The sequence below is a fragment of the Arachis hypogaea genome, chromosome 1, assembly GCF_003086295.3.
Source record: "Arachis hypogaea cultivar Tifrunner chromosome 1, arahy.Tifrunner.gnm2.J5K5, whole genome shotgun sequence".
In the NCBI taxonomy this organism is placed as follows: domain Eukaryota; kingdom Viridiplantae; phylum Streptophyta; class Magnoliopsida; order Fabales; family Fabaceae; genus Arachis; species Arachis hypogaea.
The window spans coordinates 112262525-112285451 of NC_092036.1; the positions used below are offsets into that span (position 1 = coordinate 112262525).

General features: G+C 33.8%; 3 protein-coding genes across 3 annotated transcripts; 2 read left to right on the forward strand and 1 right to left on the reverse strand.

Annotated features, from left to right (window-relative positions):
• Positions 1-308: 308 nt before the first annotated feature.
• Positions 309-5600, forward strand: LOC112710690 (HIPL1 protein). Its single transcript, XM_025763048.2, has 7 exons — positions 309-979; positions 1062-1219; positions 1728-2543; positions 2776-2992; positions 3277-3455; positions 4097-4338; positions 5063-5600. Exons 1-7 carry the CDS (start codon positions 886-888, stop codon positions 5451-5453), a joined length of 2097 nt encoding a protein of 698 aa, XP_025618833.1. The 5' UTR covers positions 309-885; the 3' UTR covers positions 5454-5600.
• Positions 5601-6260: 660 nt separating this feature from the next.
• On the forward strand, positions 6261-13129 carry LOC112710701 (DDT domain-containing protein DDR4). The gene is made up of 12 exons (XM_025763068.3): positions 6261-7236; positions 7359-7469; positions 8732-8818; positions 8937-8974; positions 9056-9137; positions 9298-9404; positions 9512-9677; positions 10320-10412; positions 10564-10687; positions 11578-11620; positions 11712-11900; positions 11990-13129. The coding sequence occupies exons 1-12, from the start codon at positions 6790-6792 to the stop codon at positions 12756-12758; spliced, it is 2256 nt and encodes a 751-aa protein (XP_025618853.1). The 5' UTR covers positions 6261-6789; the 3' UTR covers positions 12759-13129.
• Positions 13130-15123: 1994 nt separating this feature from the next.
• Positions 15124-17510, reverse strand: LOC112710705 (AAA-ATPase ASD, mitochondrial). The gene is made up of 2 exons (XM_025763081.3): positions 16851-17510; positions 15124-16608 (listed from the first exon to the last, which is right to left on the reverse strand). The coding sequence occupies exons 1-2, from the start codon at positions 17174-17176 to the stop codon at positions 15351-15353; spliced, it is 1584 nt and encodes a 527-aa protein (XP_025618866.1). The 5' UTR covers positions 17177-17510; the 3' UTR covers positions 15124-15350.
• Between the last annotated feature and the right edge of the window lie 5417 nt (positions 17511-22927).

The window sequence follows — 22927 nt, forward strand, 5'->3', positions numbered from 1 at the left end:
AACTATATATCCAACAAATTACCTAACAAAATGTACAACATGCTTTTCTATTGGGTTATCCTTAATTGAGTTGATAAATGATCTCTTTTTTTAGTGTCTAAAAGTAAAATAGTATCAAATAAATATAAAAAATTAACTCTTAATTAGTTAATACTAGTAAATTGTTATTATAAAATTATTTTTTAATCCTAGTTTTAAAAGATATAGAATTTAAAAACAAAAAAAAATTTAAAAAATTAATTGATATTGACCAAAATAAGTTGACCGCCAATTAAGCTTAAATATATATACCCCACAATGAACCAAGCAACAACCAAGATGGACAAGCACCCCCAAATTGTTTTCTAGATGCTGGCTTTATTTTCATTGAGGCAGATAAAAAAGTCAACTGCTGCCCATAGACATCTCCAACTTGATGCCTTTATCATCATCATCTTCAACTGTCATGATTATAATTTGATGATTTTATTTATGATGAATATGAATTATGAAGCCATAGCCTACAAGCCTAAAATAAATGAACGCAACAACTAACTCTGAAAATTGAGGCGAGTGTTTTTTGACCGTCTTTTTTCAAGTAGCTTTCATGTGACTGTGAAAGTTGATGCTTGAACAAAACAAAAGAAGAAGAGATAAAGTGACTGATTTAGAAGAAGATTTCAAAGTCCAAAGAAAGAGACAGACACACAGAGAGCAGAAGGAAGAAAATTCAACACTTTCAGAAAGCTGTTTTATTTTTATTTTCTTTTTTGGGTAGAATAATGTTTTCAACCCTACCACTCCTACTACTAATGCTCCTTAGAGTTAAACAATGTTAAAGTTGAATTAGATTTGATATTCTTCGATCTTGTAGTTTTAGCTTTCAGTTCCAACTGATTTGGTATCATGAAGGGTGTTCTAATTTCCATCAACTTTATCTTTTGTTGCTTCTTACTGTTTTTGGATTCATCAACTTCACTTCCTTTATGCGTTGACTCAAGTATGTTCGTCCTTTCTTCTTTTGCCATTTTTTCTTATGCACATGCTTTTGTTTTTCTTAATATTGTTTTTGTTTGGTGTAGGTGCACCTTTCATCCTCAATAGCACACTTGAATTTTGTCCTTACAATGGAAGCACTTGCTGCAACTCCACAGAAGATGCACAAATTCAGAAACAATTCCAGCTTATGAACATCTCTGATACTACCTGTGCCTCAGCTCTGAAATCGATACTTTGTGCGGTAAGGTTCTGTTCTTCCCAACACCAACAATTGTGCGGTAAAGTTGAGGTGTCTATGAAAAAGGAACCAGAAAAGTGAAGAAGTAACAAAATCTTTTCCCCTTAGTTAATGGGTTACACTTGGTTGAGTTATGCCATTAAGATTTAAGATAATAATGTTATCTCTTTATGAATCTTGAAAATGTGATTGCTTGAAAAATCTGCATATTGCAAGTAATTTGTTGACTAACCAGTAATAGTGACCAATTTTATTCCATACTTTATGCCATAAAATAATTAAATATTTGTCTAGTCATATACTCACATGTTCGTATTTGAAAGTTTTGAGTCTCAAGCCTCACTCAATTCCTCAACATAGATGAAGCACAGTTTTCAAAAGTCTAGGAACAAACTATTCCTTTGTGGATTATTTGCATAATTTTCAATGTTAGAAGAAGTTATTTGTCCTGTAAACTCATAACTTGTCTCTATGCAGTTCCTTTCATTGTAACTTGATTTATTTTTTCTAGAGGTGTGATCCGTATTCGGCCGAGCTGTTTACAGTTCAATCGACGCCCCGGTCAGTTCCCTTGCTCTGCAATTCCACCATTGCATCCAATTCCTCCCAGTCAAAGGCAGTAGCAGTGGAAGACTTCTGCTCTCAAGTCTGGGAATCATGTCAATCTGTGTCAATAAAGAACTCGCCATTTTCGCCTTCATTACAAGGCCAAGCAGGGAGAACACCATCTAAAAGCAATCCAAGCAAACTCACAGATCAATGGCAGTCGAAAACAGATTTTTGTACTGCATTTGGTGGATCCTCCACTAGTGAATCTGTATGCTTTGAAGGAGAACCTGTTGCATTAAAGAACACTGACTCAGAAGCTCCTATTAATCCTCCACATGGCTTGTGCCTGGAAAAAATTGGCAATGGATCCTATCTCAACATGGTTGCTCATCCAGATGGCACGAACCGTGCATTCTTCTCGAATCAGAAGGGACAAGTTTGGTTAGCAACTATTCCTGCTGATGGATCAGGAGGACAATTGCAGCTTGATGAGTCAAGTCCCTTTGTTGATCTAACTGATATGGTTTATAGTGATGCTAAACTTGGAATGATGGGAATGGCATTCCATCCGAAATTCGCAGAAAATGGCCGGTTCTTCGCCTCATTCACCTGTGACAAAGATAAGTGGTCTGGTTGTAATGGAATATGTTCTTGTAACTCAAATGTTAATTGTGATCCTTCAAAGATAGGCACAGGTAGTAGTGGTGTACAACCCTGCCAATATCAAGCTGTTGTTGCTGAATATACTGCTAATGGTACCGCGTCTCAGCCTTCATCGGTACTGATCTCTACACACACAAAAGTAGTTTCTATAATGAGTTTAATTTGAGAAATTCTTAGGTGTTTATGCAGCGTATTATGTAATGTGCCGATAATTAATAAGAAAATGTCATAACAGATAAGAGTTTTAGTGGTCATTTCCTCCATGAGCTTCCAAGAATTATTCATTTAATGCAATGTCATGATTAATAGGACTACATTAAAGTACTAAGATGTTATTGAATTTTCAGGCTGTAAGTGCTAAACCAACAGAGGTGAGAAGGATATTTACCATGGGGTTGCCTTCTAATACTGAGAATGGAGGTCAGATTCTCTTTGGACCTGATGATGGGTACTTGTACTTCATGATGGGAGATGGTTCAGGCACTGGTGATCCATACAACTTTGCTCAAAACAAGAAATCATTGCTTGGAAAGATTATGAGGCTTGATATAGACAACATCCCAAGTGAGTGTTAACTCAATTGATATCCTAATGTAATGCATTGGTTTGTAAGGAAACTTGTAGCAGAACTAAGTAATCCGTCCCTAGTTAACCATATACAGGTGTTAAATTATATGTCTTGATATTGTAAAAAGTTTTATACAGACATTTCAATCTTGTATTGTCATGATTGTTGTTAGCTAAAGTGTTCGACTTGAGCACTCGCTACTCAAGTCATACAATCTCAGTGCATAAAAAATTTTTGTTTTTTTCCCCACTCTTGATAAGCATCTATTGTTATCTTTCAGGTGCAGCAGAAATTAGCAAACAAGGTCTTTGGGGTAGCTATTCCATTCCTAAGGACAATCCATTCAGCCAAGACAATGGTTCACAGGCTGAAATATGGGCCTTGGGATTAAAAACTCCATGGCGATGCAGTTTTGATTCAGAAAGACCTTCCTACTTTTTCTGTGGAGATGCTGGACAGGTATATGAATTCTTCACCTTAGAAGGATGCTAGGGACTTGGGTATTATGGGGTGCCCAAAGTCTCAAATCCGGTAATATGGGATGCTTGATATTGTATATAAGGAGAGGGATTCTTTTTCCCTAATAGCTAGCTTTTAAGGGGTGGTTTTCTACTTTGCTTAGATACTTAATAATGGTATCCAAGCCTTGGTAGCTGGGCGACTAAGATGAATATCATAGCTGGTAGTGAAGTGGCTATCGCTGGGTCAGTGTTGATAAAGGGAAGTCATTGTGGACGTCGGCTCTCCAGGGACGGTGTATTGTTAGGGACTTGGGTATTATAGGGTGCCCAAAGTCTCACTTTGCGTATTATGGAATACATGATGTTGTCTTTAAGGAGAGTAGTTCTTTCCTCTGACAACTAATTTTTAAAGTGTGGTTTTCTCTTTCTTTAGTCAAGTTTACATGTCTAGTTTACATTTATTAAATTCCATACAGAATTTCTAGGTATTATTGATGCGTGCACTAAGAAAAAGAGCATTCAAGAAAGCACAAGTCTATTGTCTTTGATGACTCTGTACTTGTATAAAAATTGAAAGATAATCACAATAACAACCTGAGTAAAGAGGAATGTTGTGAATTACATCAGTGATATTTGCAGGATCTTTATGAGGAAGTGGATCTCATCACAAAAGGTGGAAACTATGGCTGGCGTGTTTATGAGGGTCCCTATCCATTCACCCCTAACGAATCACCTGGAGGAAATACCTCCAAAGACTCCATAAATCCAATTATGCCAATACTTGGATACAACCATTCGGAGGTTAACAAGAATGAAGGGTCAGCATGCATCATTGGGGGTTATATGTATCGATCTAACACTGATCCTTGCATGTATGGAAGGTATTCACAAGCTTCTATTATATGCATTGATGCCCTTCAACTGATAATAATTACACATAATTTAGCATGATTGAGTGTTAGGTATATAATTGCCTTTCTAGTAATATCGAGTTAAAAAAAGAAATTGTACACTTTTGTCTACCCTTATTTTTGTTCTCGATCTAATTTGGGAACTTCTAATTCGTCAATCATCATTCGAGATGGAATCAGAATGTTATATGATAGTCTAAATTGGAGATCCAAATATTTTATCTTATATACATTCTCTCCATCGAATAAGAAATAAATAATTTAACTATTAACTTCCGATATAATTAACAAAATGATAGTTATTTATTAATTAATAATATCATCCAAACTAATTTCTATATTAACAAATTAGACCACATCTAGAATATAAATTTGTAACCCTAAAGTTTGAAATAGAGAAAATACTCAGTTTGGTCCCTGAAGTTACACTCGAACCTCAATTTAATTCTTGAAGTTTCAATTGGTTCAATTTAGTCTCTAAACTTTTCAATTGATTCTGTGAAAGAAACCACTACAGGAACTAACGTGATTAAAATTTAAAAAGTTTAAGAAGTAAATCGAGACAATTGAAACTTTAAGGACTAAATTGGCTTGAGTGTAACTCCAGAGACCAAATTGAGTATTTTTTTGATTGGAATAATATCGGTCTTTGTAATATTATCTGCGCAGTTTCTCACTAAAATCTGAATTTCAGGTACCTGTATGCTGATCTATATTCAGTTGCAGTGTGGGAAGCAACAGAAGATCCTGTAAACAGTGGAAACTTCAGCAAAAGCAGAATCCCCTTCAGCTGTTCACATGATTCTCCTATCAAATGTGATCCTGAGCCTGGAACCTCCCTCCCAGCGATAGGCTACATCTACTCATTTGGAGAGGACAACAACAAAGACGTGTATATCCTTACAAGCAAAGGCGTCTACAGAGTTGTTCGTCCGAGTCGCTGCAGCTACACTTGCTCTCAGGAAAAGGCAACAACAGAGGCTCCTTCTCCTTCTACTTCTCCATCTCATGCATGCCGTAACTTCTCTATATACCAGTTTCTGCAGATTTCATTTTTCTTGTTGCTTTTGATATGTTTTGTGTAGTGTGATCCTGTTTCTTGGGCATGAAGAAACATAGAAAGCATATTCACTTGATGTAATGTTATGTGTTCATGGTAATGTGAACAGAAGTGATTTCTCCCTTTGAAAATCAAATAAGAACGTAACATTAATACTGCTTTACACTAACAATTATAATTGGTGCATCAAAATTAAATTCTAAAATTATAAATAATAAAGTATAAAGAAAAGAGTAATTAAATCCTAAAGTAGTCACCAAAAAAAAAAAATCCTAAAGTAAGTATAACTTATTCAACCTCACTTGTTAAGTTCTTATTTTTGCTATTAATGTGTTTCCATTCTCAACATGAAGTTAGAAAACAAGCGAATCTAGTTGTGTGAGATGAGTAGTTTTGGTGATTTGGTCCGACATGCACGGAAGAAAAAAACATAGTACTCTTGTTCGGTAATCCGTTATCTGCTATTATTGAAGTCTTAAATTCCCTTACATTTTTCAATATTCAATACATATTAACTAATAAGCTCTCGACATCAGCAGTTGTCTCATTTTTATTTTATCAATGGATTTGCCAAGTCTTTTAGCATTAATGAAAAAGGGGAACAATCTTGTCAAAAAAAGAAAATCAATACTCTATCAATGTCTCAACTCTGCTGTGAAATTCTTACTACTAATTGGTAATAACCAGCAACGATCAAATTTATAGATTTTGATTTTACCCAAATGACAAAACCTCAAATTGAAGGTAAATGTGTCAGGAGAAGAGAAAAGACACAGACTATTCAAGTTTAACCCTAGCTACCTCTTTTATTGCCAAACCAGATTTTTCCTGTGATTTGTAGACTTAGAAATTTGACCTGTGTATTTGTAGGAGCTACAAAGATACAAGGTAACGGAACGAATAGAATAAAATATAAGCTCAAATTAACAAGTTTAACACCTTAATTTTACAAATTGACCTAAAGTGAAAATAAAATCCAACAACAAACCAAACCAAATTCAGGTGTTGTGTTTCTCACTCTTGCTCCCTTCTTCACCACAAACACATCTCTTTCTCTCTCTTCACTTTGTTACACACACTTCAGTTCAGACTTCAGAGCTATTCTATTTGCAAAGTCACAAAAACACAGAAACCTCATAAGGGGTATTTGGATTTGAGGGTTTGGACCCATTGGTCCTTCCCCAACTTAACTTAAAGGAAAAAAACCTTTTTTTTCCCTTCCTTTTTTCTCTTCATTCATTGTTTCTCGTTCTAAATCTCTTATCTTTGTTTGATTTTCTCTCTCTAACCCATGATCCTCTACATGTAATCCACCGTAACTTCCCCTAAACCCTAAACTCTCCGATCTCTCTGTCACCACCATGTTCCAGGGATCTCCCCCTCCTCCGGCAACCGTCCAACGCCGATCCTCGTCGTCGCCGGAACGCAATTCCCTAAACCACATCGCCGGCGACGATCACGCCACCGCCGCCGCTCCCGATCCTCCTCCTCCGCAAACCACAAGGAGCAACCGCCCCTCTCGCGCGTGCGTCCTCCGCGCCGCTTCTCGCCTCTCAGGTCTCTTCGCCGCGGAGCCTTCACCGTCGATCCATCGGCGGAAGCCGAAGTCCGGGAAGAAAGAGCGCCGGCGGGCGGAGGAGGAGGAGGAGGAAGAAGAAGATGAGGAGTCGCCGCCGCTGTCGCCACAGCAGCAGCAATGCGCGAAGATCGTGACGCAGCTCGTGGAACCGCCGCTGTCGCCTTCGAGGATGCCGCGGTGGAACCTCCGGTGCATGTGGGAGTTGGCTTCGGTGCTCAATTTTTTGCATGTTAGCTCCAAAGCTGTGATATTTTTCGTCTTGGATTGCGTTTTTCATTACTGGGGGAGTGCTTAATTCTTATGCATTTCCTAGTATTTCTGAAAATGCTTGTTTTTTGTGTTTATTTGCAGCTGTTTAGGCCACTTTTGAATATCTCACTTGAATTTTCTGCTGAAGAGTTCGAGACTGCACTTCTTACTCCCAATGACACTTTGAGTGATATACATATGCCTTTGCTTAAGGTTGGTGCCTTTGTTTTATGCTTCTTCTTCAGTTTATGGCATTTTATCATTGAATGTAGTATGTCCTTTGTCTTTGTGGTTCTTTGTTTTAGTACTTGTTACTGTGACGTTTACTTATTAGAACTTAAATTAAAGTTCTACTTTGTTTCCATAGTGAGTGAAGTTTGCAAATCCTGCAAAGCTTTTACTTTCATAGCTTTGCTTCATGAGTTTCAAGTTTTAGTTCTCTGCTGGTTTTTGTAGGATGCTGACTTATTAGTGAGACTTTAGATTTATGAAGTTGTAGTTTGGGGACTATATACTCATAGCTCATAGGAGGTTGCTGTGGCTGAAAGATGGTGGAATTAATCAGAAACTGAAAATTTGTTTTGCTTGAGTTTCCATTGCAAACTGATGACTCATCATTGAACTTGGAAAATAATATATTCCCACACAGACATAGTTTTTATGACTGAATAGCATGTTTGGCCAAGGTTGGTAAGTAGAGAGCCGGGGTTCTTTAATGTAGTTCTTCATTTTATCCTTGTCTTAGACATTTTCCTAATGTTCTGGATTCAAATAGATCCTCAGTCAAAATTAGGATTGCAAGATACAAATGTATACATTGACAGGCACTTTGTATAAGATAGCTTCATGGGAAACAGATATGGGTCAACATAGCAGAATTATATTTTGTTGCAAGAATTTTGTTATATTTAATTCGTATTGAAAGGTTTCTGACTTGAACTATAATTCACTGGAAGATTTAAATATTGTCAGTAACGCAAGAATTTATGTTTGAGGTTTAGTTCTTTACTGAAATACCTGATGCAAGATACTCTATGGATCCTTGATCGATTGAGTTATGGATCAAAGTGGGCTGATCAATAACAAAGATGCTACTTTAACTTATGTTTATAAAAAGATGCTACTCATAACATCAACCATACATTCTGAATCTGTACTACATGGGTGGGCAGATAGATATCGGGGCCAATAAAAGTTGTCTTGATTATAACAACATTATTGTTGCATTATTCTGTCAAAAGAGGATACTCAGTGGTGAGTATTACATAGAGAAAAAGAGAGAATGTTAGGGCTGTTTATTGCAAGAGAGCGTACAGTTCCAGATTTTGTGAGAGGTATTTGAAGTTATGGTTTTAGCCATAGTGCTAGTGCAGCGATCTCTGGTTTATTCCTTAAGAACATAGTAGTTTTATTGTATTGTTTATTTGCACAACTGCTTCTGGTCTAATAACAACACTTATTGAATCTTTTGACAGGCAATCCCTCCTATTATACGCATGGCACTCACACGTGATACTTGGATAACTGTATTATGCAGAAAATTGAGAGATTGGTGGCATTGGGTAATGAAATACTTCAACTTAACAGGCTGTTATTTAATTGAGTATTGTGTGTTTTTTTTTTTGTTTTTGTTTTTTTTTTAGTATCAAGAGCTGATAAGTGGATGGAATTCAATTGCAGGTTGCTGATGGGGATCTTCCAATTGTTGCGTCACATGGGTTAGTATTATTGCAACATTTAAATAGGAGAATGTTAATATATGTATATACCAAGTCTCAGATTTTATGCTAATATGACAGGACGGAAATTGAAGTATATAAATCGCTTGATCCAGGGGTTCGTCTTGTGATCTTAAAAGCATTATGTGACATTCGTGTTGAGGTAATACTCATATTAATTACAACATCATATATTAAATTAAATGGGTGAACTTTGAATGGCACAGTGATGTCTCAGCATAGGCAATGGATATCTTTCTCTGATTATCCCATTTTCTAATTTACAAGTGCTTTATTGACCAAATTTGAGTAATATTCCGCAGCAAGAAGATATCCGGAATTATATTGACAACTCCCTCAAACATGGTGTTAAACTTTCAACATTTCGTAAAGAGCGAATTGGAGGTGATTCACATGGAATTTCTTATTGGTAATATACTTTTGGTTTCACTTATACGAGCCCAATTCAGATGTTATTTTTAAAACTTTTTGGACATCTGTTTGTGTTTTTATTCATTTGAAATTTGGTTAGTGCAGGTATGAAGATGACCCAGTTGTTGGTCACAGGCTGTATCGAGAAACAAGAAAAACTGAAGTGATTCAAATGAAGAAAGGGAAACCAAGAGGTTCACTGGTTCTTTCTAATACATCATACCAGTGGGAATCTGTAGCTACCAATTTTGATGAATTTCAAGATGTTTCTGTAAGTTACTAAAACTGGTTGATCTTTGTTTGGTTACTGCATAGCACTGAGCAGTTGACATTTTATAATTGTTGGGTGGTTTGCTTTGAATTGGAACGTTAGTGTTATAAATTTATCATTAGATGATAAATCAACAATCAATAACATTGAAGATATGATCAATAGTATGTTGTGAGGTTCTCCCAAACAGATAAAAATTGAACATGAGTTACCCAGCTATAGAAATTCCTGTTGGAACTGCTTCTTAGTTAATATTATACATTGAAAGCTTTCTTTTGTTATATATAATGACATCAACAGTGAGACAGAAGTAAGGAAACAAGAAAAATAATAAAGCGGTTTTGTTCCATAAAGGGTGCTTTAAACTTTATGGAACAAATCCATAATTTGTTTTTAAAGAAAAAACTTAAAAAATAATAAAATACATAAAATAATCAATATTATGTTATCCATAAGATTTTAACAAAGCTGATAGTTCATACGTCCAGCTGATTGATCCATTCTTATGTTATTCATTTTCTGAAGTCAGGGAGGGGGAGGGAACAAAGAAAGTAGCCCATCCCCTTATTAGTTTATTATGAATTGTGTAATTTGTGACCTTCACATCAAGCTGCATATCACTTCATTCATCTGTTTCCACAGGAGAAGCTTTTCTCAAGTAAAAACAGGACAGAGATCTCTGTGGGGAAAAAGCTAAAGATAGACATGCTTCCTGAAATTGAGAAAGTCCATAAGGTACTCTTTTATGTAGTTGACAAATTTAAGAATGTAGGGACAACCTAAGTACTTTTATTTGATATCCCCTCTCTACTAAGTATCTTGATTTATGGTCCTGAAGAATCTGAGTGTTTTTCGACTTACAAAATTGATTTGAATGTTGGCACAGAGAAAGGAAAAGTTGCTGAAAAAGCAACAGAGAGAGGCCCTTCTTCTTGATAATTACATGATTGCTGATGGTCTTGCTACCGGACGTTCACTGCGTTATAGGAAGCCTGTTACCTACACTTTCGGTAAGAGCAAGAATTTTTCACTATAACTTGAGTCTTCATTTTCTCAGTATTGGTATTTGATATCTACATTATAGAGAGATTAGCATTTTGATTCTACAGCTGGGGTTGGCCTTTTTGTTTTATGTTCTTTTGCTGGTGTTACATTTTCAAGTATATTGGACTTCACAGTTCACTCCTCTTTTGAGAAGTATGGTTTTTGTCAATGTTCTTGCACCTAATGTACCTTCTGTGGTTTGGCAAATTTTGCTTTGACATTGGATCATATCTACATCATGATTATGGTGTGGAGAATGTCTTAGTATTATTGTACTTCACTAGAGGGACAAGAGCTTCTAGTACTAGGATGTTAGACCTCTCTAGTGACTGTTTGTTTTTTTATCATCCAGTTAGTCTCTGGTCTGAATAAATGTGCTACATTTGATTATTTTTTCTTATTTATCATGGAATCTTCTCCCCTCATGATGCTAACACTATACCACTGCACTAGTGTCATACTTTGTACTGGTGCACCTTTTCTTGTTTTAACAATTTTGGTTTAAGACCCAATAAACAAAAGTTACAATGGTTGCATTGATCCTAATGGTGACCAATTGTAGAAATTTAAGCATTTTGGAAGTTAATAAATTTAATGTTACATATTTATGCAAGGTGTAACCTCATTTGTGTTCTGTCTGTTTTCATTATTGGTCTGACCAAATTCTTTCCTTTCTATTGTTTTTTATTTTTACAATGACGCCATGGTGATTTGAATCTATGACCTGCAGTATCCTCAAATCCTCCACCATTAACCACTCCTAATGTCTTTAATCGATTTGTCCCCTGTACCTGATCTACTTTAGTATTTTCTATGTGCTGATTTTATTCTGACTTTTGTAATACTGCCCTTGCAGATGATTATGATAAGTCCATAAATGAGGCAATCAAAGAAACCAAGTATGTGCATATTTTTCTGTGGGTAGACAGGCTAGTCATACTTATTCACTTAGAATTTGTAGTTATATATTTCTGTTTCTTCTTTTATCAGACGGAAACAACCATCCCCAGAATCCATGCCCAAGAGAGAGTTGGTAGCAAAACCGGAAGCTTTTAGTAATGGTAAATGGAGTGGTCCTTCACATTCCCCTCAAAATCTGAATTTTGGTTGGTCATCTCCAAAATCACCTTACTCTGATGATGATGAGGAAGACCATATAACGGATCCACTTGATCGAACGTGTGTAACTTTTTGTCCTCCTGTCTCGAATTTGTTGTGTTTTGATCTCTCCTATCTAATATTCATTAACCATTTCATTTTAAAATCAGAAATCGTCGAAGACAGAGACCGAAGCGGTATTCAGATAAAGAGTTCCTTGATCCTGTATCAGATAATGATGCTGACTTTGACAGCGATGATGATATTGTTGGAGAAGCTGTATATGATGAAGAGTATCTCAAGAAGCGTAAGCAGAGAAGGAAGCATTCTAGTAGCTCCGAAGGAGATGAAGAATATCAGTGGGATGAAGATAATGTCGAAGAGGAAGAAGAGGAAGAGGAAGAGGAAGAAGAAGAAGATGATGATGACGATGAAGATTCCTTGAGTATCAGTGAGGACAGTGACAAACCCCGCAAGTTCAAGGCATTGCGAGGCCGTACTACGAGGGATTCTAAACGCAGGCCTGTCAATGATTTTCAATCAGGTCTAAGGCGCAGTAAGAGGTCAACCCGAAACCGTGTAAATTACCGACAATACGAGGCGTCTGAATCAGAACAAGAGTTTATTAAACCTGAAAAGTCTAATACATCAGCTGATCACTCAGATCCCAGTGAGAATGGGGAATATATGATGGAAAGTGAAGATTCCGACCGGAATGATGATGAAGACCAGGAAATGAAAGTAGAAGAGCAGCCTGCTACTTACCCCATAGTTGAAGAGAATGAACAAAATGCACCTCCCGAAAAGTCAAGTAGTCCTGGTCAGGAGGAAGTTGAGAGCATCGGAAAGCACCATTTCCTTGATTTGAACGAGCTCGCCCCTAGCTCGGGTTTCGATGATGGTCCAAATACAATAATGAAAGATGAAGACAATGAATGACCACTGAAGCTTGCCCTTCTGCTTGAGTAGAAGGGAGTAGGGATTGTAATTTTATACCGCGGAAGCCGACGTGTATGATAATAGAATTATAAATTTTTGTTGTAAGCTCAGTGTTAGTTATGATCATGATCTTCCCTATGGCATTATCTAAGCAAACCTCTGATGCTGCCAGAAGCAGCATAATGCTGAGTTATGTAGGTTAGGTAGTCATTTTTTTAGTGTTTCTACATTCAAAGGGTCTACGAAAATGGAGGAGGAAATGTTGGCGGGGTTTGTTTGACCCATCCAATTGATGTACAATAACTTAACAGGTACTGTAACTTTAAAAAGATGCGGCTTTCAGATTAATGAGCACTGCAGTTTTCTATTTACTCTTTTTTTTCTCTGTTGACTTCGGTAGTGATTAGCATTAGAAAATTTGGCTTTTCATATTGATAAAAGTGGTATTTTAATAATAACGGAACTGACAGAAGACAAATAATAATTATTTTATCAAGACTGCCAATGTTTCCAAGACTGTTTATTAATGTGCTGAATTGTCTTATTAGTTAAGTTAGTTGTTTTAACCAGAGAGAAATTAACAAAGACAATGACCTTGCAAGTTCATATGGCCATTGATGATAAAGTTCACAGCATACATACATACATACATACAAGTTGCAATAATTTTTTGAGCACCTTTTACAGCACATTATTAACAATAATTTTATTATTGTTCAAAATCTATTCTTAATATATAAAAGTAGATACATAAGTTTACCCACATTACTTTTAAAACATCTTTTTCTTTCTATTAATGCCATGTCAGCAACATCGCTTACTTGACAAAATATTAGAATCAATCACTCAGTTTTTGTCAAATCAACTATTATTTCCAAATCAGCAATATATATATATATATATATATATATATATATATATATATACAAAAATTTGTAATCAAATTTGTAACCTACAAAGACATTGAATCTATATCCATATATTTATTATATCTCACCGTTATAAACAATACAATAAATTTATAATTTCAATAATTAATTTATTAATTTCTATAAATAACTCCTTAAATATAATAAACATTCATATTACAAATGTAATAATAATATTATTAATCATAATAAATTTTACGTTACAAATATTCAAATTCTATACTATTTGAACTACTTATATAAGTTTCTTATCACTATTCTTTCAAATGACATCAAATTTAGCACAAAAAATTTATTTCCGAACTACACAACATCTCAAACTCACTCAATAGAGCATCATTTTTTGGACAATATCACCAAACAAAAAGACAATTAGTTTATCAAAGTTTGCGTGATTCATCTATGGGAAACATTAACACGCACAAATGAAGAAGAGTCTCTTTGCTTAGAAATGATTATATTAGATGAAAATGTACAAAACAAACATATTTATTATATTTTTAAATTGAATTTACGAAAAAAATACTTTAATTATCTTTGCTTTTTATACTTTTTATATTATTTTATAATACTTTATATATAATTGTATTTTTATATCGTTAAAATTATACTTCTTTTAATATGCTATTTATTATTCTTTTTTAACTAATTATGAATTATGATTTATTAACACTGTAGGGAAGGAAAAGTCTATACTATAAAAAAAATTAAAAATAGAATATACAAATGATTTGTATAAGCTAATTAAAGGTATAATGAAAACAAATTTTTTACTCACAATTGTTGTGAAAAAAATTAAAGATCTAATTTTGAACATTTTCCAAGACTATTTTGAATTTGCATCACTTGAGACATTGTGTGACAGAGTGGGTTAAAGAAAAATACTAACAGGTAATTTTATTTTATACTATTTTAATTATTCTTATAAAAAATAAATTATTCAAAAAAAATCTACACATTTTGTTTTTTTTGTTGTAAATGTCATTGAAAAACTACATTAAGAGATTAAGAAGAAAGAAAACCATACAAATTCAAGACACATCATTGAAAGAAAAACATACATGCAAAGATGGAACAAACGACATAATAAAAAGTGCATACAACTCAACAATTCATAAAGAACATGTCTTCACAAGAATCTCGACAGAAAGAAGAAAGCAACAATTTTAACAATAACCAATAAAGGAAAAGGAGGACGAGCGCTATATAAGAAGACTAAATCCATCAACTAAAACAAATCCAAAAATTAAACTACCAAATAAAAATGTCACTTTGTATAACTCCAACATCTAAATCTTTTGTACTACAAATTATTTTAAACAAAACACCTTTCAAATTTAACTTTAGTGTACACATATTTAATTTAATTCTACAAAACATAACCTTTTTTAATATTTATTATATACTATCATTAATTTACCGTTGGTTCTAGTTAATTTTAAAATTCGGAGGTTTAGTTGGATATCAAAGATCTCAGAAGCCAAATTACAAGATGAACCAAATCAAACCAGACCCGAGACCACTATAGTATATTTAATCTACATTTTGGTTTCATGGGATGTAGACATATGAATATATGATACTTACTACCTACAATGATGAGAAATAATGTTTCTCATGTTTCGCTCTTAAGAATTCTTCTAACAAAAGGCACAATAAAAGGCTATAGGCTTTGGTTTTTTGCTTGAGCAGGTTCTAAGTCCTCCCATACCTCACCATTTTCCTTAGTGTGATTTGTGTGCTTTAGTCCCTCATCTTCCTTAATGTGATCATTGGCATGCTTCAGTTCCTCATCTTCCTTTTTCGCGCAGCTCTGCCTCAGTTCCTCAGCTTTCATAGCAGCAGCAGCTTCCTCAAGTGATTCAATCAAGCAAGAAAGACACTTGTCTGCATCATCCAGTGGAGACTTAGGCATAAGGTTCTCAGCAACATCGGCTGGAGTGATCTTGACCTCCCCAATCAGCTTCCGAATGGTGTCGAACATGGGATGAGTTTCGAGCTTCAAGTAATTCTTGGCAAGCACTTTGAATCCATCAAAGCTGCAATGGGACAACTCTATGTGCTTGTCCATCCTGCCCCTTCGAATCAGCGCCGGGTCAAGCTTCTCCACATAGTTAGTAGTGAACACAATCAACCTCTCCCCACCACAAGCAGACCATATCCCATCAATGAAATTCAATAGCCCCGAAAGCGTCACCTTGCTGCTGCCACAACCTCCATCTTCCTTCCCTTCTTTCCTAAGTTCTAAACTCACCTTCTCACTCTCATCATCCGACAACTTGTCGCCACCTTTCTTCTTCCTCTGCCCTGTAAGATCAAGCGAGCAATCAATGTCCTCAATAACAATTATAGACTTACTCGTCGTCTCAATCAAGAGCTTCCTCAGCTCAGTGTTGTCCTTAACTGCTGTAAGCTCCAAGTCATACACATCATATCCTAACAAATTCGCCATTGCTGCAATCATTGTGGATTTTCCAGTACCAGGAGGGCCATAAAGGAGGTAACCCCTCTTCCAAGCTTTCCCAATCCTTGCATAAAAATCTTTGCTCTTGCTAAAAGTAACCAGATCCTCAATGATCTCCTTCTTCTTCTCACAATCCATAGCCATTGTCTCAAAGGTTGCAGGGTGCTCAAACACAATGTGGCTCCACATTGTTTGCTTGTAACTTGGCCACTTGTATCCAGGGCTATTTGTGTACAACTTCCTCTGCCGATTCCTCAGCCGAATCTCCTTCCCTTCCCTCATAACGTGTTCCAAATACGAACTTGTGATCAAGTCCCTATACTTCATGTGGAAGCTGAGCTTGTAGAACCTCTTCTCTTGTTCAGGGTAGTATGACATGGACCTTGGTGGTGACGCAACCTTGCTAGATAACCACCAAACTTTTGCACCCTCATAATCATCAGTGACTCTCTCATACCTAATATTCAATGATACAATTTTATAGGAAACAAAAAGCTAGTCACAAATTCAAGAAATTTGAAGGTCTATTTGGTTTGCTTTTTCATTTGCTAAAATTTCCTGTTTTCGTTCATTCTTTCACAAAAGATTTTCAATATTTTAAGAATAAATGAAAACAAGAAACACTCAGAATAAAAATACAAACCAAAGAGGACCTTTGATACGCATTCTTGGGCAAAAAGAAAGTAAGAATTGCAATACTCGTCCATGGTGAGAACCAAGTTGGTGCTATCTTTTCCCATCTCAGCTTTGAGTCTCTTTGCACTCTTTGATGTGTTGGCACTGAGGTATGCCTCAACAGCAGCATAAGCCTCACTTCTCTTGAGCCTATCACCCAAGAATTCATGGAAGGAGATTCTTATATAAGGGTAGAAATAGCCCATAATTCTCTCTGTGTATTTCTCAAAGAACCTTCTAACTTCATATGGACAATACTGGCGTATGATTGCCCAAACAAACATGAAGCTTGCTAAGGTTGAACCCATTGTTGCCATCATCTCACTCATCTTGAAAGGCATCATCATCATATTATAGGTGCTTGTGTTTATGTGTGTGAAAGAAAGAAAGAAAAATAAGAAAAGGGTTTCTCTATCTTGGCTTGATGAAGTTAAAGTTTGAAACTTTGATCAATGCTTTTGTTACTTCAAGTGATGGAATTTGAATAGATCATTGAAATAGAATAGAACATGTAGAAACAAAAAACTCCAAGTTGGCTATGGGTGTTAATTAGTGTATCAAAAAGTGTGTGAGGGCCTGAGGGGAAAAAGAATAAAAATAGTGAGTGGGTAGGGATGTGGAGAAAGGAACCAGTGTTTATAAGCAAAATGAGTCAAATGACACTACTTGTTAATGACACTAGCAGTAGTAGTAGGAGTGTGCAATTTTTATTATATTATATATATTATATGGTATATAAGAGAAAAGGACAAGTGAGATATATAGAGTATTAGGTTCCACTAAGTTCTTTGATTTGGTGGGACTCTGTGGAGTGTGTAGTGTGGTCCAAGACCCTGAAAAAATATGTATGTGCTGATTCATTGTATGTTATGTCTTATTGGACAATGAAAGGAAATGAAGCCATGGTAGTTGGTTGATTAAGAGCCGAATACTCCACTAATTCAAATTGATTAAGAAAAATGATAGTTCCATACATAAGTACTTTGCATTAATACAAAATTTGAAAAAAAGACCGCATCCAAAAATTGTAGTATATATAGTCTAACCTGATAATTATATTAATGGTTATTTTCATTATTTGAATATGTAATTTTAAAGTTATACGTAACTAAACCGATTTAAATTAGTTGATTAAGTTAGATATATTGTTTTTAATAAATTGTATAGATGGGATTGAATTTTGAATTTAATTTATAAGACTAATAAATATCTTTTGTATGTCTAGTTACAATTATCACATGGTTTTAAATATGATTAAAAAAATTAAAATTTGAGTAACTTGGACACTAAAGTATTGATACTCTTAAATTTTATTAAATGCCAAGAAAGTTGTTACAATAAATAAAAATAAACTATGAATATTTTAAAACTACATACACTTCAGTTATGCTTAAAAAGGTATACAGATATTTCTGAAACTAAACATGTCACATATACACCAATGCATTAAAAAAACAAAACCAAATGTGGCCCCCTCCTATATGTGAAGGTTTATTTCATTATTTGCGCATGAGAAAAGGAAAGGTCACCTCTCTCTAAATATATTGAAGTTGGTACATGGCTGTCGATGGAGATGATGGGATTCTCAACATAGCACAATAATGGGGTCCTTCTCATGCTCACACTCACAAACTACTAAAATTTTTCATGTACTTGTTTATGTCTACTTCCCCTTGTTTGATATGAGGGCTTGTCATTTTTCTCAAGTTGTTGAAACATATAATAGCACAAAGGCAAGAATAATTCAAAGTAGATAAAGTCATCAAGCACTAATAATAATAAGAGTTAAATACGATTTTAGTATCTAAAATTTTGGTTGAATATCAAAATTATTTTAATTTTTTTATTTAAAATTGTCTTTAACATTGAATTTTATTTTAAAATTATTTTTTATCTAAAATTTTAAATTTCTGAATAAAATTACTCTAAAAAAATTATAAAATAAAAAAATAGAGATAAACACACGTAAAAGAAGATAAAGAGAAAAAAAAGATGCAAGTGTCTTAAATTGTCAAGCACTGCCACTTCACTATTGCTCCCTCTGCTGTGCTTACCGTCGAGCAAGAGAGCAATGGAGAGAGAGACCAAGATAAGAGAGGAAGAGAGAAAGAGAGAGAAAAGAGAAACATCAAAGCCATAATCAAAGGGAGAAATACAGGAGAAGAGGAAGGTGGCGATGACGTCGGTAAGGGAGGATGCCGCGCGTCATCGTTGCCTTTTTGGTCGACCGAAAGAGAAGAAAAAAGGGAGAGGAGGACACGAGCAGAGAGATTGAAAGAGGAAAAAGGGATGACCTTTGTCGTTTCTTATTTGTCATTATCATTGTTGTTACCAAAACACATCGTTGAACAAAAAATCCGTCAAGTTTCACCTCAACATCAATAACAACAACATTTAATTTATTTTGAGAGAGAGAGAGAGAGAGAGATGGTTTTGATTTTGATGTTGATAAGGATAACAATGGATGTGTGATGGTAGCGGCAGTATATGCACTAAGATGAAGTAAAGATGATGGTTGAGAGAATTATTGGAAAAACAGTGCTAGCAATAGCAGTGGGTGAAGAAGAAAAATGAGAAAATTGGAAAAATTGGGAACACTAAGAAATGAGATTATATTTTAAATTTTGTAATGATTGATTTTGTAATTATAATTTTTGTTAAGAAGGATATTTTGGTCCAAAGGATAATTTTAAAAAATAATTTAATGTTAGGAATGATTTTGAACGCAAAACAAAGGAACCACTATAAGAAAAATGTTGAATACCATCAGATTTAGCGTTGCAGGTTATTGACGGATTTACCAACAGATTTACCGGCGGATTTGGCTACAAATTCGTCGGGTAAAAAAGTTACTGTCAGATTTGGTTTTCTGACAATAAATTTGCCGATGATAATTGGAGGAAAAAAAGAAAAATTGTTGCGATCATTACCATCAAATTTAGGAGCGAAAAAATCCGACAGTAAAGTAATTGAATGAAACACGTCATTTTGGTCACAGGTGGTGTATTATTGGTAGATAGATTTTTCCGATGGTAAATCCACCGGTAAAATTGACGCTAAATTTGAATTTGCAAACCCTTCCCATCTATTTCTGCAACATCATCAACCTCATTTCTCTCCTCCTTTCTCTTTCTCTCTTGCCGTCAGCCCCATCGCCCCCATTCGCTGTCGTTTTGCCGTCCTTGACCGCTTCCCTCGACTCCAGCTATCGTTGCCGTCGAGGAGCGTTCACCTAGAACTTGTGTCTAAGGAGCTTGTTTCTCCCCTGTGAGTTACTGCCTCTGTCGTTCGTCACCACCGTCACTTGCCTCCGTCAGCTGTGATGCTATCCTTCTTCTTTCATCTAGATATGTCTTTTTTTTCTTTTTTTTTTTTTGACATTGTTGGCATTTATTAAATTCTAATCCTACACTTCTCTGTCTCTCCCCCTCCCCCCAATTTTTATCCCTGTAATTAGTATTAGTTTACTTGGATATGATGACCTTGGTTGAACTATTCACTCATCATTATCTAATTGTTTTGATCCTCTGATTTTGTTATATTTATATTTTCTGTGAAAATTTTAATATCTGTAGTAAGAATGTTGATAGTAGTGTCTTCATTATGTTAATTTGTTTACACTAGAAATTTATTATTTGTTGTCTACCGGTAACTTTGATTTTATTTTCAACTCTGAATTTTAATTAATTATTTATTAATTTTTATTTGGATTGATTGTTAGTAGGGTTGGAGGTGCCATGCGAAAGGTGAATAAGGATCAGTTAGAGCCTGGTGGTGCCATTTTGATGCATAATAAGGTTAAGATTTTGCAATTTTTGTTTTGTTGTGTTTGTTATTTCGTAAAATTTGACTTACCTATTTTATTTTCATGTGATATTAAATTGTGTAATTGTCAAGGTTTTAGGTTATTGAATTTATTATAGTTTTGTTTCAAGTGAGTAATTTAAGTTTGGTGTAATATTATTATCTCTCTAGGATTTCAGTGGTTTTTGGATGCTATTCTGTGAGAATTAAATTGGTACTCAAAATTGTCTAAGTTTTGAAATTAATAATATACCTATTTCAACTTTTTTAGAAAGTAATGGAAGTTATTGTGATCGCTGCTATAGGTTTTGCCATTCTTTTGTTGTAAAAATTGACTTTTTTGTTAGTTTGTTTATTTAGCACATGCAATTTTTAAGGACAGTAAGATTTGTTGTAAATAATTGTTGTTTTGACGTTCAAATGAACAATACTTATTTATTATGAAATGTGAAGGTATCTCTGGTGTAAGTCACTAATTTAAGTAATATGTATTTATAATTAAAATTTTGATTTTTTTTATGGTAAAATGAAAAATAAATTAGCAATAATTTGCACACTCTATCATGAAGTAATAGTCATGTGTGAAACGATTTTGAATGGTTGGTACAATAAACATTAAACATGTTCTTGTGTATCATTAAATTGTATAATGTAATGTCTTGTTGATTTTTTTAACAATTTGTTGGAAATATTTCATATGTATAATCTTCTATTGCTAGTTATGATAATTTTTCTAATAGAATGCGTGCTTAGTGATAGGAACATAATATGATCTGAAAGTTGATGTAATATAATTATTTTTGGTATATACAAGTTATACTTCTTTTGTTGTAGACTTGTATTCATATGATATAATTGATTTTGACAACATGTTTTTAGATTGGATGCTTAAATCTATATTTTTAAATGTGAAGTAAATCATTTACTCTTGGTTCATTAGAAATGTTAAGTAAATAATTGCTCTTTTAATTTCTGATTTAATTTTGTTTAATTTTTGTAATTGAATTTGTTTTTGAACCTTTACTAAAAATTTTAGATAAATTATTATAAAAAATTATAAAATTTAATATTTTGTTACATTAGAAATGATTAAATTTAAATTTATTGTCGGATTTACCGTCGGTTAAATTCTCGGTAAATATTTAATTTAATTATTAATAATAAATAATATATTATCATCGGATTTACTGGAAAAAAAATCTTACGCTAGCAAGCTTTAGAATTTTGTCAATTAAAAGTTTATATCTACTACTAAATCCGCCAATAAATAATTATCGACAAAATTTATACTGTTAGATTTATTTTGCCGCTAAATTCAATAGTATTTGATAACTTTCTTATAGTGAACGTTTTTAATTTTCAGCCAAAATCTTAGAAAACAAAATCATACTAACTCTAACAACAACAACAACAATAACAACAACAACTACAACAACAACAATAATAATAATAATTTATTTTCTAAATTTGATACATGTTACATGTCTATTTTCTTTCTCATCCTAGTGCTTTATTATGTTTACCAATTACCATCCTACTAAGCATTAAAATGTAATTTTGAATGTTTATCATAAGGTTTAAATAATGTATCATGTTACTGTATTAGGAATGCAAAGAATAATAAGCACGTAAATCATTATATCTTTAACACATCTTTTTAAGAGCATTTGTTTTTAGTTTATATGAATTTATTTTATAGATTTTTTTTTATTTTGTCTTATGCCAACTTTTTTAAGAGGATTCAACAAGAATTAAACTCTAAACTTTTAGATTATAGTATTCTGATATTATGTCATAAAAATATTTTTTTTAAAAAAATTTAAGTTAATAAAAAAGATATATAAATTATTATATTTTTAATATTTACAAAATTTTTTAAATTTTCAAACTTTACAATACATTGATAAAAGTACTTGCCTATTTTAATCAAAATTAATTTAAATTAGTCGAGTGATTAATTTATTCATTTATTCAAATAAATATTTATGATTTAAATCTTATCTTATGTATATAATGATTTATTGACTAATAATAAATTGTTAAATAAAACTTAGACCTACATAAATTAGCATTTACTCTATTGAGTAAGGGGTATTGTTAAAAAAAAAAAACTATTTTACTAAATACTACGTAGAAAAATGTTGTTTGCCAAAGTGGCAATACAAATTAAATAACATTACTTCTCACTGTAACATTGTCTTCTTTTAAATCCTTGTTTGTATTCTCTTGTTAATCGAAGAATGTAATCAATATAATAATGTAATGGTCAAAACTTAATCCTGTAATTTTGTGGAAAG

What these genes read in the sequence shown, in the direction of transcription:
- LOC112710690 (XM_025763048.2), top strand. Translation starts at nt 886, where the DNA reads ATGAAGGGTGTTCTAATTTCCATCAACTTTATCTTTTGTTGCTTCTTA. An exon ending in TGAAATCGATACTTTGTGCG is followed by an intron (nt 1,220 to 1,727) that starts GTAAGGTTCTGT and finishes TATTTTTTCTAG; the next exon opens with AGGTGTGATCCGTATTCGGC. An exon ending in TCTGTGGAGATGCTGGACAG is followed by an intron (nt 3,456 to 4,096) that starts GTATATGAATTC and finishes TGATATTTGCAG; the next exon opens with GATCTTTATGAGGAAGTGGA.
- LOC112710705 (XM_025763081.3), bottom strand. Translation starts at nt 17,176, where the DNA reads ATGATGATGATGCCTTTCAAGATGAGTGAGATGATGGCAACAATGGGT. An exon ending in TTGGTTCTCACCATGGACGA is followed by an intron (nt 16,609 to 16,850) that starts GTATTGCAATTC and finishes ATTGAATATTAG; the next exon opens with GTATGAGAGAGTCACTGATG.
- LOC112710701 (XM_025763068.3), top strand. Translation starts at nt 6,790, where the DNA reads ATGTTCCAGGGATCTCCCCCTCCTCCGGCAACCGTCCAACGCCGATCC. An exon ending in CCAATTGTTGCGTCACATGG is followed by an intron (nt 8,975 to 9,055) that starts GTTAGTATTATT and finishes CTAATATGACAG; the next exon opens with GACGGAAATTGAAGTATATA. An exon ending in TATGTGACATTCGTGTTGAG is followed by an intron (nt 9,138 to 9,297) that starts GTAATACTCATA and finishes AATATTCCGCAG; the next exon opens with CAAGAAGATATCCGGAATTA.